The following is a 15,439-nucleotide window of genomic DNA, read 5'->3' on the forward strand; positions in this document are numbered from 1 at the left end:
ACCTAGAACGTCTTTCTTTGTTGAATGCCTGTGGATCCACATGTAAACCTCTCAGCTATTGTTCTAACTCCATACCTGTTTGCTTCCTGTCATGATGATCAGGTACTAACCCTTTCAAAGTGTAAGCAAGCCCCTAATTACATGCTTTCTTTTGTAAGACTTGCCTTGGTCACCTTGTGTGGGTTGAATCGAGTGGCCAAGTTGGCGCCAAAAGTTTGACAGCTATGCCAAAAGTGTAACAGCTATGTCAAAAATGTAACAGCTAGAAAAGGGTTTGAAATTAAAAACAATGATGTCACAAAGCCCGTGAAAAATATTCCCAGCCAAGATGGCACTGAAGGGGAGCAAGGGGGAGGGGAGGAGACCTGACTTGTTTATAAAAAGATGATAATTGGAGTTAAAGATGCGGTAAGATGACATGAAATGCCTGATGCCCCCGAGATCTCCGTGGTGGGGGGCTATAGGAGCTGTGGCTCATGCAGATGGGACTGCTGATGTGATTGGCTAATTCCCCTTCTTCTTCTGGGATTTGTGGGATTTTGCTTTATAAATTGCATGCTGTAAGGAAAGAAACGAGTTTCCTGTTTGACTTGACTCTTTGCTGTGTCTGATTGTCTGGCTCATTCTTTGGCTGGGTCTACAGAGGGACCCCGCAACAGCGTCTTCTTACAGCAACAGAACAGCAACTAAGAAAGTTTGCAGCTTTCCTCCCTTCCTTTTAGCAAATCCTGTAGATTAAATGACCTGAGAAAACTAACTAATTTTTGAGAACTTATCTGGGTTCTGTTGCTTCAGTAAGTAAGCAGGAGCTGGTTCTCATCTTTCCTCCTTTTTTAGTAGAGGGGCTACCGCACGACCTTAGCTGTCAGTGTCCCTTAAATAGGGACTCGTCTCACACAGGGCCTTCTTGAGTTTCAGAGTTGTTCCACCACCCATTCCCTGTGTTCCTGAGATGAGCTGTTTGACCTCAGTTCTCTTGCCTATAAAGTGGAGGAAATAATATTACTTGCTGTATACTTCGAAGTTTTTTCATTGTGGAATAGTGTCTTTATTCATGAAAAATTTGGACGGGAAATGGTGCTCATCTTTCCTAACACCACAAAATATCTCTTTGACAGCTTTTCTGCAATAACAGGTCAGTTAAAATAAAAATTGAATAGTCAATTTTATCCCTGAAAATGTATGAGAGGGGCTGGAGAGATGGCTCAGAGGTTAAGAGCACTGCCTGCCCTTCCAAAGGTCCTGAGTTCAATTCCCAGCAACCACATGGTGGCTCACAACCATCTGTAATGAGGTCTGGTGCCCTCTTCTGGCCTTCAGACATACACACAGACAGAATATTGTATATATATATATAATATTTTTAAAAAATGTATGGGAAGTCCTGGAAGACAGAGCCTACAAGAAGTTATTTTTTATTTCTTTCCCTAAAATATTGGAGAATGGAGCCAGGGTCTTGTGGTTGCTAGGTATGGGCCCTGCCACCGGCCTAGGTCCCTGGTTGGCTATTTTGTTTGTTCGAGACAACATATGGTGTGTAGCCACAAATGACCTCAACTCCAAATCTTCCTGCCTTCATTTGTAGAGTGGGATATTACAGCCATGTGCCCCCACACCCGGGGCATTACCCTTCCTTGTGGGGCATTACAGCCATGTGCCCCCACAGCCGGGGCATTACCCTTCTTTATTTGTCAGCTCATTCCTAGTGGCTTCTTGCAGCTCAAGTTGACCTTGTTGGCATTTCCCAAGTCTTACGGTGTGTAGAAAACTTGGTGTTTATTACTTTCTTGAAGTTTCTGTAAAAAATATATTTTCTAGGACTCTGCAGAAAGCTCACCAGATATTCTCTTCCTCCTCATTCTGCACCCTCCCTCCCTGCCTCTCCCCCAACTCCCCCTCCATCGACTGAGCATCTATCAACCTGCCATGGTTTCTTACAACAATGAACACCATGAGGAGCCAAGAGAAGCAGGCTGACATTCTTGAGCACGCTCTCCCGGGAGACGGCCACAGACAGGCAGATTACCACAGCAGCCAGTTCACTGGGCAGAGCTGCAGCAAAGTTTCTTTAAAAGCTTTCAGGGTTCCTCTGAGGTGTCTCAAGTCACATTTCAACCTGAAAGAAACTACTAAAAGGATTTCTTTGAAAAATCAGTGTTGTTTCTAGAACTTTTATCCCCGTTTTTTTTTTTTTATTTTATTTTTTATACTTTGTGTTTTTATCCCGATTGAAACCCAACAGCATTGAAATGACAACAGCAGTTAGAGAAAAGAGACCGAGATTTTTGGAGCCTGGGTGTTGGGACTTTGTCAGGTGACTGCTGCTGATGCTGAGCTAGAACGCTTTGAGTCTTCGTTCAACTGTTGCATTTAGCTAGTGCTCAGTGTTCAACACGACTGAGGACTTAATGTCCCTTGACTCTGTGTGACTGAGACAGGACTGAATGGAGAGAAGGGGAGGGACCCTTGCCCCAGAGTCTGGCTGGAGTCTCACCCAGAGTCTCACCTTCTGAGAAGCAAGAATTCCAACACAATTAATGTTTTCTGTGAAGGTCGCTGTCAAAGAAATAATATTCCTTTGTATGAAAATAGCAAAGACTCAGGTAAAGGCCTGGATGTGTATAGGTAGGGAGGGCCTCATCCCTTTCACCAGACAAGACGGTTGACTCTCGAGTAAATACATTCTACCTTCTTGAGTCTCTGTGATCTTATCAATTATAATCTTGTTAAGTGCCCGGTGATCTCATTTAGGTTCCTCAGCAACCAATTCTAAATAATAGTGTTAAACCTCACTAAAATCTATGTTATGAATACTGAACAGGCAAGAAGAATGATGCTCTCCTAGAGGAGACTCAACTATGCTCTCAAGTACATCCTTATGACCACTTCTCTCTCTCTCTCTCTCTCTCTCTCTCTCTCTCTCTCTCTCTCTCTCTCTCTGCCCTTTTTTAGATTTATTTATTTATTTATTTATTATGTATACAATATTCTGTCTGTGTGTATGCCTGCAGGCCAGAAGAGGGTACCTCATTACAGATGGTTGTGAGCCACCATGTGGTTGCTGGGAATTGAACTCAGGACCTTTGGAAGAGCAGGCAATGCTCTTAACCTCTGAGCCATCTCTCCAGCCTCTCTGCTTTTTTTTTTTTTAAAAAAGATTTATTATTTATACAGCATTCTGCCTGCATGTATACCTGCACACCAGAAGAGGGCACCAGATTTCATCATAAATGGTTGTGAGCCACCATGTGGTTGCTGGGAATTGAACTCAGGACCTCTGGAAGAGTAGTCAGTGCTCTTAACCTCTGAGCCATCTCTCCAGCTCTCTCTCTCTCTCTCTCTCTCTCTCTCTCTCTCTTTCTCGCTCTCTCTGCTTTTTGTTTGTTTGTTTGTTTGAGATAGGGTCTCACTGAGTAACTCTGGCTGTCCCGGAACTCATTAGGGTAGACCAGGCTGGCCTTGAACTCACAGAGATCCACCTGTCTCTGCCTATCAAGGACTAAAGGCCTGTGCCACCATGCCTAGCCTCTCATTTTCTCTTAATATTTTTTGTTTGTTTGTTTTTGTTTTTTGAGACAGGATTTCTCTGGGTAACAGTGTCCTGGAACTAGCTCTTGTAGACCAGGCTGGCCTCAAACGCACAGAGATCCACCTACCTCTGCCTCCCGAGTGCTGGGATTAAAGGCCTGTGCCACCACCCCCGGCTCATTTTCTCTTAATCTTTGTGTTTAAAGTTAATATTCAGACTGGGCTTGGGGTATACATGACTTTAGTCCCAGTACAGTACTCAGGAGGCAGAGGTACCCCAGCCTGATCTATATAGAGTTCCTTGCCAGCCAGCACTGTACAATGAGACCCTGTTTCAAATCAAACAAAACACCTAAACAACAACAACAAACAAACAAAACTGTTGTTGGGTAGCCAGCAAAGAAGACTCTTCAGATGGGGGTTTAAGCCAACAGAAAATTTTTATTAGTCGGCCATCGACTATAGTGGATTTTTGGGATCCCAGTGTAGCACCGAGCCTTTCTCAGGGTGAGCTTTTAAGCACCAAATCATGTCCTAGGCTGACACACTTCAGTTAACAAGAGCAATTAGCCAGGAGCAGAATTACAGAAGCCAAAAAACAAGGTTAGAGAAAAAGGGATAAAAAAGTAAGGGCATGACTTTTCCTAGATATGGTGGAGGAGAAAGTTTATTATAGATAAGAGGGAGAGCAGAGGCAGAGTTATCTGGGAGAATCCAGAGTAAACACGACCCTGGAGTGGAGACGTTTAGTGTAGGAAGGAGGGTATGAAGGCAGCCATACCCTGTAACAGTCAGGAACTGAGGGATGCTGGGAAAACCTGGCAGCCAGGGTCCACTTTGATATGTTAATAGGCACCTTAGTTATCCATTTGTCTGGATTTGAGACCTAACAGGTCTATTTGGAGACACTATAGACTTTGATGGATTAGACCTTTGTTTTTGTTTTGGCAGGTGGTACAATTTACATGCTGACTTCTATAGCTTGAATGGTATTTCCATAATGGAGTCAGTTGTGCGACGGCCTGGGGACCTACTAAGATCTGGGGCCCTGCTACAAAAACAAAATCCCTACATAAAGGCTGGTTGTGGCACACATCTTTAGTCCTGGTGGATCTCTGATCACTGTGAGTTCGAGGCCAGCCTGGCCTAGATATCAGGTTAGGGCTGTATAGGTGAGACTCTGGTCCCGGCACCTCCCAAATATCATGAAATATAATGTGTCAGTCCAGTCTCGACAGGTTTGTACTTTCCCAGGGCAGGACGTGTGGGTTAGAGATGTTAGGCAGAAAAAGCAGAGACACAAAGAAGTAGACAGAGACATAGGATAGAGTCAGGAGGGCAACCCAGTGAATACTGAATCTATTATTATTATTATTATTATTATTATTGCTCTGGCAATGCTGAAGTATGCATGGGCAGGCCATATAATCTGGCCTGTGTTTATTTCTCATAGGCTTTATATACCTCAATCCAAAGAGGAGGGGGAAGACAAAAGACTTCTTTACCAAGATGCAAGGAACAAAGTAATAACCTTCTCAATACCCAAAGCATCAAGCAACCACACTCTAGTCAAAAACATCCTGTTAGTAGCCACACCCTGGGTCAAACCTCCTGTCTATAACCTTGAAGGAGCAAGAATAGGCTAAACTCTGATCTTTGGTCAAGGTGGAACAAATCCACATCCATGGGCTCCCACAATAACCAACTCTCCTTCATACTGGCTAGTCTTGAAATTCTTTTCTGCTTTCAAACTATGATCCTGGTTTGGCCTGAAGTCCCTACAAGACTAGAGGAGGACCTCAGGCTGCCTTGAGTCTTGCCTCTGTCTCCCTAACAGATGACAGGGATGTTGGTCCATTTTATTCTCAAGAATGATCCAATTCTCAGACACCTTGGAATGTGTTCTGATATGTTGCTAGTGTTCCCAATAAAAGCTCTCTTCTTGGTGCTGGAGAGATGGCAAGGCAGTGAGGAACGGCTGCTCTTTCAGAGGATCTGAGCTCAGTTCCAAGCAACTAAAAGGTGGTAGCTTACAACAATCTGTAACTCCAGTTCCAGAGGATCTGTCTCCCTCTTCTGGTCGGTGTAGGAACTGCATTCAGGTGGTGCAGACATACACATGTGCAAGAAACCCACACATATCCACAAAAACAAATAAGAGCTCTCTCCCTGAGGCAGTCAGAGAATCATCACACATTTCCATCTTTTCTGTGTGTGGGGGGGCTGTTGGGTTGAGAGTCGTCCTCCCTAGAGACCCCGGGTTCACCGGATGACCATACTCAGTAACCAGATCTGAGTGACTGGTTGGTCTGAATCTGAACGGTGTCTCAGGACCTCCCTGATGCTTGAAACAGGCCAGTCATGAGCCCCACCCCAACTGGCAAGCTAGCTCTGGGGAAATATCCCCTATCCTCTCCAGGTTGCTTCTGTTATTCACAAATCCGCGGGGTTCCCACAAAAGCCAACAAAGGAGACCGAGTAAAAGCAAAGAGCCTTTATTTTAACCAAGTTTGCAAACTCGGTCTCTCTGCATGTCCAACGTATTAGAATAACCGGAGAGCCCCCGAGATCAATTAGAATTTTTTTTTTTTTTTAGTAGTAAAGGTGGGGGTGAGGGGACCTCTGAGGTTCAGGACCCCTGATTGGTTGACATCTGTCTAGGGGTGTCCTAGTGAGGTGGGCTGAAAGGTGATCCTATCTACAGTGGTTGGAATGTCAGGCATTTCCTTTGAACGGTCAGCTTTTGGGTGGGGGTAGGGTAATCTCAGTTTGTGGTGTTTTCCTGCTACCAGGTATTGCTTCAGGGCAAACTACTGAGACTCATGCCTCTTATTTAAATTTATCGATGGCCAGATGATATCCCAGGTGATAATGGTTGGAAGTAAAGAACTTCCTTTGGGTGACTTGCTCAGACTTAGAGTATCATGGGTGGCCCCCCACACTTCCTTTTCTGAAAAGAGATTGAGGGATTTCAAGCCGGCCTCAGTCTCACTGAGTTCCTGCTGCCCATCACGCCCTCTGACAAGGTGCTGAAGATTGAACCCAGGGGCCCCCTGCTAGACAAGCGCCCTACTAACTGAGCCACACAGCCCACTCTCTTCTCTACAGGAAGGAAAATCGCCCATGAGAATCGACTTCTGTTTCTCATTTAATATTTCGACTAACTCTGTGGCAGTGGCGTTCTGGTGAGGTTCAGAGAAGGCGGCTTCCTGTGGGGAGAGTGAAGGAGCCTGAGCTCTGCTCTCCCCATTCACCCTTTGACCTCCGCTAGGTTTCAGTCTTCCTTTGCCCACGGGTTTCTGGCTGTGTTGGACCAATGGCAGGCATTTCCGGAGAGTGTTCTGAGATAGGGGAGGAGGAGAGAGGCCGGGGTACTCCCTCTCTTATCATCTTGGTCAGGGTGGCTCCGACAGCAGCTGCTGCCTGCTGGAATACAAGGCCTGTTTCCTGGCTGCTCTTCAGATCTCTGGCTCCCTTCGCTCCCTCCCGCTAAATTAAGAGGTGGTGTGAGTTTCCCACTGAATAATCCTTGTCTTGACTCCCTAAATTCTCTGCAAAATGCTTCTTTAATGAAGAGACTTTCAGTTAACATCTTTGTGTTAAAGGAACGACCTTGACCTTGCAGCCGCGTGGAATACTACCGCCTCTAACTGGAGAAGTTAGGGCCTTTCCTGCTAAAAGCAGTCACCCACCTAGAAGAAACCCAAGACGTGAGTCACGGCTTAGTAACCCTATTCCTACCCAGGCTTCTCCGAGGACCCCTAGTGAGCCCTGTCCCTGGCCACAAGTCTCCAGCCTGAGCTTTTCTCCTCCTCTGCCTCACCACCTGCTGAGTTGCTGGCACCTGCGGGATCCAGATCACCTTGCTGGCCCGCTGGGTTTTTTTTTTTTTCTTATGTGCTTAACTTGAAGGAAGTTCAGACTTATTCTTTTCTCTTTTCAGGAAGGGTGGGTCCATTGTGTCCTGCGGCGAGAAGCTTGCGAAGGAGGAAAGCACCTCCTCAGCCTACACCGCTGCTATTCCAATCTGAGAGCTGCCCCTCACCTCCCACAAAAGGCGTGGGACATTAATGTGGGGCTACACCACCAAGACACTAGCAGTTGGCCATAAAAAGCCCCGAGTGCGTTATACACCTGAGGCTTTCCAGAAGGTTACAAGGAATTACTTAGTATATTATTTTTTAGATATAAATCACGAGACATATGATTTCTTCGGAAATGTAACTATATTCTTGGTGGGAAGTCCTTCAGAGGAAACTGCTATGGAAACTACCCAGCAAAGTGCATTTCTCCGAGCCCCTGGAGTCTATGGCATAAGGCTGTGGAGTGGGGGCTTGGGTGCCACAGTATTGGGGGGTAGCTTGGGAGCGCAGAAAGCTCGAAGACCGTCGTGCAAGGCAGAGGCGCTGCAGAAGGCAGGCGGCGGGTCGGGGTGGTCCTCGGCAAGGTGGTCTCCGGGTGACGCGTGCATAGACCGCGTGCAGCATCGGCGGGGGGCGGGGGAGCGTCTGGACACCCGCGCTCCGTAGGGGTGGGGAGAACGTGTGTGGCCCTGGCCGGCGCCCCGCCAAGCAAGCAAGCGGTGGCTGCGGCCGGCGAGCGCGCGCCCGGCGGTGCGTGTGTGTGACAAGCGTCAGGTGACTCGGGTCACGCAGTCGCTTCCTCGCGCTCCCGGGGAGAACTGCCGCGCTCCGGCTGGCTCCTCCGGCAGCGGCGGCGGCGGGAGGGGGGGCTGGGCGCCGCTGCAGCCCCCAGAGCACCAGGCTCGCCCGGGGAGGTGCGGGCGGTTCGGCCCACGCAGGACCCTGGAGCCGAGCGTGGGCGTGATGAGCCAGGTACTGGGCAAGCCTCAGCTGCAGGGTGAGGACGGCGGCGACGACGAGGAGGAGGATGAGCTGGTGGGACTGGCGGGCTACGAGGACGGGCCCGGGTCCTCGGACGGCGAGCTGGACAGCGGGCCGGAGGAGGGAGGTGAGCCGGCCTGCCTTGCGCGCTCGCCGTCCCGGGGGCGCTGTGCGGAGCGATGCGGGGAGCGCGGGTCCTGGGCGCCGTGGTGGTGGGGGGGGAGGGGCAAGGCCGGGCTGCAGACGGCGGCGGGGAGCGGGGTCGGATGTCGAGCTAAAAGAGGCAGCTGGCGGCAGCGTGCCTGCTGGGTCGCCCACAGCTGCGCGTGTCATTCTTCCCCGCTGTAGCCGCGAGAGGGTCCACGGCGTGGGACCAGAGCTCTGGGGCGGGGCCCGCGCTGCAGGTGGTACCCGAGTCTCCGGGAGACCTCGGGGGATCCCGGTCTTAAGACACTTTGAATGTACCTCGTGTCATCCATCCCCAGGAGTGGGCGCAGGGCGAGCGATCTTTGGCCACTGAAGCCAACTGTTTCTTCCCGAAGGAGCTCGAGTTAGCCTTTCAGATCCCCTGCGTTTCATTCCTGGGACAGGGACACAAAGATTTAGGATTCCTGATTGTTTTTCTTTTAACATTCTTTCCCCCCACCCCCAGCGGAAGGTTACTTGAAAAGGTCAGTTGAATGGGGCTGTTAACATTCTCAGTGTAGGTTGTAAACATCTCAGGGAGAGGACTAATCTCTTCAATGCCCCACACTGAAGAAACTGAGGAATAAAAGTACTCGTGACTGGAGTTTTAACAACTTTTATGGAGAATCTACTAAACTGAACTTGAAGCTCTCTACAAAGCTTTTCTCGAAAGCCAGCTTTGATTGTGCATCTGGCAGTGGGGACTACTTCGGCGAATCAGAAAGGGATAAAGTTAACTAAGCCTTGAACCCGGCAGATGAGGAACAGCTTTCCGAGTTACCCATTCCCTTCCCTGGCTGCTTTTCTCTAGAGAGGACTGGTACTGGTTCTCCATTGTTTAAATTGGTGTGTGCACCTGTACGCATGTTTCCCTTCCTGCGGGCCCTTTAATTGGTCCCACAGTGGATCTCTTAGCCACGTTTTTTAAAAAATTAATTTCTTCAGTCGCGTTATTATTAATTAGCATTTGTTAGAATCTAGCAGTTAGATCCTCCCATAAAAAGGCTGAACGGGGATGCTTTTGCGAGGTATTTGAAAAGGTAGGTGCACAATAGGGAGCTTGTGTGGGAGTTTAAAGAGGAGACCCTATTCCAGAGGAAAAGCCGGTAATTTGATACTGTCCCGGGGGCCGGCGCTTGCCAGGAGGGAAAAGAACCCGTTCTTTTTTTTTTTTTCTCTCTATGCAGTTTTTATTGGGATGCTGGGGGGCACTTTTGAAGTTTGATTTGGCAAAATTTGAAGTGAAAGTAAAGCCCTGCCCAAGGGGAAGAATTCCTGAAACAAAAGACTTTTCCAGAGCCCGGAATGGGAGGCCCCCAGTGTTGTTAATCTAAAAGCAACCCTGCCTGCAGCTTTGTTTTGATGACTTCAGTAATAAGCCCCCACTGGGAGTTCCTGGATCAGGCGGAATCCTGGAATCTTGCTATAAAAGGCAACAGCACATTCACGTGGTGAGAAGCAGGCACGTTCATTTCTGCTCTGGCAAACACTGCAGAAGCCTGGCTTTGCTCCGCTGTCCGCTGTACACAGGTGGTCTCTGTCCGCTGTACACAGGTGGTCTGCTTCTTTCTCCGATCCTTTATCGTTTAAACACTTTCTCTTATCTTTGGCCTCTGTTCTTTCCTAGTAAAAGTCTGGAGGTTTAGGCCCCCGAAGCACAATCTCTGTTAGAACATTTGCCTTCCCTGCCTCTGTTAGAACATTTGCCTGACCTTCCTGCTAGGGTCTGCCAACTGATCCTGTCTCAGGGAGCTGCAACTGGGAGAGGGGCAGCCAAGAATTTAGATGTCCTGCTCCTTATCCTTCTGAAGGCTGGCAGGTTTTGCGTGTGGGGTGTGTGTGTGTGCACGCGTGCACGCGCGTGCTTCATGATGTAGGTGCCCAGAAGAGAGTCAGATCTGGAGCTGGAGTTGCAGGAGGTTGTGAGCCACCCAGCATGGGTACTCGGGAAGAGCGACAAGTGCTTTAGCTGTTGACCCATCCATTTCTGTAGCACAAGCTCACATTTAGATGTTGGTGAAGTCCGCATTTGTCTATTCTCAAACTTAGGAGAAAGTGAAAATCAGGGACTTACCTGGCAAAAGACGGCTATGGATTGAATGACACACTAGTGACCTAACAGAGGAGGTTTAGTGCCTTCATCTTATAGTAGTGGCCTGGGAGTTTTCCCCATTAAGGTCAGTAATCTCTGGGAGCCTGGGAGTGGGACGTTGGATGGACTAGCATTGCTAGTTGAGGCCATTTGTCAGGAGATGTGTAAGAGAACGTAGGCTGAAGATGGAAAGCTCCCACTGCCCCTAGTCGACAGGACGTGTGGAGCGCCCATCTCATCTATAACCTGAGTCCCTTGTGAGTTTTACCATGTGTGGTAAACTCGAGAATGTAGCGCAGCTGAGCTGGGACTCAAATGCTTGTCTCCTTTGGCTCCCACTCCATATTCTACTCATGAACAGCAGGCGCGTTTTCAAGCAGCTTAGTTCTGTTGGGGACCAACTGAGGCACTACTTAAGCCTTCTTCCATTGATGCTAATCACAGTAAGGCAAGTCTCGTCTTCATACGCTGCCCCGAATCAAACTCCAGAGACGGGACAATGATTAAACCATGGAAAACGGACCAGTGCTAAAACAGGATGGACAGTATGCTTGTGTGCAGGTGTGAGGACCAGAATTCAGATCCCTGGCATCCACTTAAGCTGATGGGAGGGATGAGTGGAGGGGGGCAGGTGTCTGTCATCTCAGCCCTGGAGAGGGAAGACAAGAGAGCCCTGCGGCTTACAACCAGCCTACTAGGTAAGTTGGCAAGTTCCAGCTTCAGACCCTTCCCCAAAATAAGACGGATAGAATGGGGAAGGCACACAAAGTCCACCTGGCATCCACATACTTGGATAAAGTACCAACACATACACACACATTACCAGAACCAATTACCATAGAGCTAGGGGTATATCCTGGCCCCTGGTTCCAATCCTCAGCACCCCATATAAATTCATAATTGTACTATAAATAATGATTAATTTTTGACACCTGACTTTACATTTGCTAAGGTAAGTTACTGTGCTTTAAAAACTGGCAAGGAGGCCGGGCGGTGGTGGCGCACACCTTTAATCCCAGCACTCGGGAGGCAGAGGCAGGAGGATCTCTGTGAGTTCGAGACCAGCCTGGTCTACAAGAGCTAGTTCCAGGACAGGCTCTAGAAACTACAGGGAAACCCTGTCTTGAAAAACCAAAGAAAAAAAAAACCAAAAAAACTGGCAAGGACCGAGACCAAAAGATAACCCCCATTGTTATCTGCCCTCCCGTCGTTGAATCAGAAAGTAAAAAGTTTCCCTTAAAGTCCCCAATTTGTAGGAGAAACTTGGCGAAGATAGCTGCTCACCCCAGTCTGCCTGAATCTGGACTGGTTTCACAGAGGCCTGTGCCCCTTGGAGTCTGAGGAAGCGATGGTTTCGCTTGTTACTGGAGTCGCCATAGGGTAAGCTGGTGATATTTCCTGAATACAGCAAGTCCCTCCTACTAGCCGTTACTAACCGGGTGTGGTGATGTACGTCTGCAATCTCAGCACTCCAAAGAGTGGGAGCAGGATCACCAGTTCAAGGCCTGATACACCTGCCCTTTTATTAGCCGCCTTTCCTGTTTTATTATTAGAACAGACATGGGGTGGTGTCATGGGAACATAAGCGAGTTCTAGATAAGCAATGGGCTCTGCGATGGAAAGAGGATCATGGAAAGATGCCTGTCCCAGGCGGCACTTTATTTAGATTAGCTCTCCCCAACCTCGTATCCCTCCCCAACCCCGCAGTGGTACAGGACAGCTTTGCTTCCTAAACCACCTCTTCTACCCCCTTTATTCTTTCAGTATCCTTTGTCCTTTTCATAAAAAGTGTGCACCAGATTGACTAGCCAATCCTGGACACCCTCAAGCACCAGTCCTTGCCTTCTTTCTTCCTTAAGGCAGCATGGCTTTTTAGTGCTGGACCCTGGAGCCTCTGGGGATGAAAGTGTCTCAGATGCCTGCCCGTCTCACTAGTCCATTGGGCTACAAATGCATAGCTTTGCCTCAGGCTGAAAGTAGATTGTGGGGGTCCAAACTCATAGATCTACCCCTTTAAAAATTAACAAAAATTCTGTTTCCTCTGTCAAACCCTGTAAAGTTCTTTGTTGACAATGGCTCTCCCTAGCTTCGCTGTGACTCAGGCTTCTCACTCCTTGATTAATGTTTCTGAGAAGCTGTTGATTCTCTGTCACTTGTTTCTCAGTGTGTAAAAGAGGTTTGTATAAAAACAGCCTTGAGTTTCTCTCAAGCAATTAAAAAAAGTTCCTAAGAACACTTCCTCCTTTAGGAAGTATTGGTAAATCACTACAAATTAGAAACATAACTGAATATATATTGAATAATATATAGTACATATTACAAATAATATATGTTAATATATTCAATCATGCTTTTCAGTTCCCTACTAGTATGATTCGAGAGAATTTTATAGGAGATTTTTGTTTCTACATATACCTTTTTTATATCATGTTTTTGGGACAGGGTCTCATTATGTAGTCTAATTGACCTAGAACTGGCTATGTGGGACAGCCTGGCCTCAAACTGAAGAGATCACCCTCAAAAGATTCACTGTTGTGAGCTAGAGTTCATGCAGAGAATTTCCCTGTTTCTCTAAGGAGAACCCCTAGACTAGCAGTGTTGCAGAATATTTGTTTAATTGTGCAAAAATGTGTTGTATTTGTTTAACTATGTAAAGGTGTGTTGCTGTTTTAACTTGCCTGCCTAAGGTATCTGATTGGTCTAATAAAAAGCTGAATGGCCAATAGTGAGAGGGGAGGTATAGGCGGGGCTTCCAGGCAGAGAGAGTAAGGAGGAGGAATTTAGGCTCAGAGAAGAAGGAGAGAGAGACAGACAGACACACACACACACACACACACACACACACAGAGAGAGAGAGAGAGAGAGAGAGAGAGAGAGAGAGAGAGAGAGAGAGAGAGAGAGAGAGAGGGGAAAAGAACAGGTCCAGCCAGCCAGGCACAGAGGAAGCAGGAGAGTAGAATACAGAATGAAAGTTTCCTGAGGGGAAACACAGATGAATAGAAATAGGTTAAATTAACTTAAGAGAGCCTAAACTAAGGCCAAGCATTCATAATTAATATCGTGTCTTTCTTTGGGAGCCGGTTGGAGCCCCCCCCCCAAAATTGCAACTACAGAATGATTCTCAACATTTGGGTTGCTGCCCCTGTTGTGGGTTGAACGACCCTTTCAAAGTTATCCCATATTAGATACCTGCATATCAGATATTTACATTATGACTCATAACCAGCAAAATATCACAGCAGTAATTAAGATATTTCTATAGTTTGGGGGTCACCACAACATGAGGCGTTGTATTAAAGGGTCGCTACCTTGGGAAGGTTGAGAATCTAAGGTGCCTGGGCAGCGAGCTCTGTGAAGAAGGGCTTTGAGAGGAACCTTTTCATATGGGCTACCGACCTTTGAGTTACACCTGCGCCACACCTATCCTTAGTAAGCAAGTAAAACTGAAATTTGAAGGCAGAAAATGGTATATGCATTGTGGCCATGTTGGGAAGAGAGCCAAAGAGATCCAGCAGAGTCCCCAAGACTGCCTCTTCTAAGTCCTGAAGCAAAATTAAAATTTAAATCAAGGTCCAAGGAGCTGTGGTCCTGCCCACCATTGGCCCATCATTGTCTGGGCTTTAGTCTCATCCCGTGAGGCCGTCTAACAAGCTGTGTGAGATCTCCTAAAGGCAAGACCCCCTCTGATTGGCACCTTTTCCTTCTCCCAGCATGAGAGTCCTGTAGGAAAATTCCCATTTCTTTAGGGTCAGTTGTTTGAATATTTTGATAATCAGACTGATAGACCCAGATGTCTCTTCTCTGCCAGGCCTATGATAAGCTGTGAGGGTCAGATTTGAGGCCCTCATGCAATGCAAGCATTGTGCCCCAGCCCCTAGAGTGGTGTCCTAAGTCCCACACACACAGACCCTTCTTCCTTGGGACTCAGTTCTGGAGGGAATTTCCTGAAATGTGAATGAGACCATGTTAATCTTTTGTATTAGCGATCTTCTCCTGGATGTTGGATTAAATGCAAAACTTCCCAGCACTGAATTGGTGAGCTAGCCTATGTTGAAAGAAACAGCTCTCACCTCAAATGGTTTATTCTGGAGCAACTACTAGTGACTATGGTATGGGAACATAATAGGATATTCTAACATAGGAATGTTTTATAATAATAGAACAAAGGGTTACAAATCAAGACGTTAAAAAAATACAGTGTCGGGGGATATCACAGAGAAGGGTTTCAGTAGGACAAGGGCATCGCCTATAAGCTTCAAATGCTTTCTGATGGCTTTCTTAGCTTTTGGATAATGGAAGCTAGTAGTGGGCTAAATTGATATATTCCAAAAGGATTTTTATTATCTATCAGTCTCAGAAGTGGGAAAGGAATGGCTGATTAGGGGCTGATGATGGTCTAGGCTCTCCACATTGCTGCCTCTCTAATCAGTCTGCAGACCAGGCTCTCCAGGAAGTCTCAGCCACGCCTGTGGGGCTTTGTCCACTCATTTAGTTAGAGGTATTTACCGAATGTTGCTACGTGCCTTGTGTGTGTATCCTTCTGAGAGAGACAGACAGCACACAAGGAAACCAGCAGGACAGATACCAAAGTAAAAGAATGGCCTTGTTGTGAGCAGTATTTAAAAGACTCAGGTTCTGGCCTAGGAGGTGGTGGGGTATGGTTTAGGTCAGAAAAGGTGATGAGGTAGCAGGGCTGGGTGAGGAGAAAAAGTCTGGGGATGCCTTCTAGAGAGAGGAAGACGGGAGGAAAGACCTTGTGGGCCCTTCTGGAAGGCCTGAGTGGCTGGGA

The 15,439-nt window shown here is 47.5% G+C and overlaps 1 protein-coding gene across 1 annotated transcript in view; it reads left to right on the top strand.

Moving 5' to 3' along the window:
• Positions 1–8,218: 8,218 nt before the first annotated feature.
• The window catches only part of Rragd (Ras related GTP binding D), a 39,607-nt gene continuing 32,386 nt past the window's right edge, over positions 8,219–15,439 (top strand). Inside the window, exon 1 of the mRNA XM_038347756.1 lies at positions 8,219–8,499. Coding sequence (XP_038203684.1) covers positions 8,355–8,499 — 145 coding nt within the window. The 5' untranslated portion in view covers positions 8,219–8,354. The remainder of the gene's footprint in view (positions 8,500–15,439) is intronic.

Source organism: Arvicola amphibius, chromosome 11 (assembly GCF_903992535.2).
Source record: "Arvicola amphibius chromosome 11, mArvAmp1.2, whole genome shotgun sequence".
NCBI lineage: Eukaryota > Metazoa > Chordata > Mammalia > Rodentia > Cricetidae > Arvicola > Arvicola amphibius.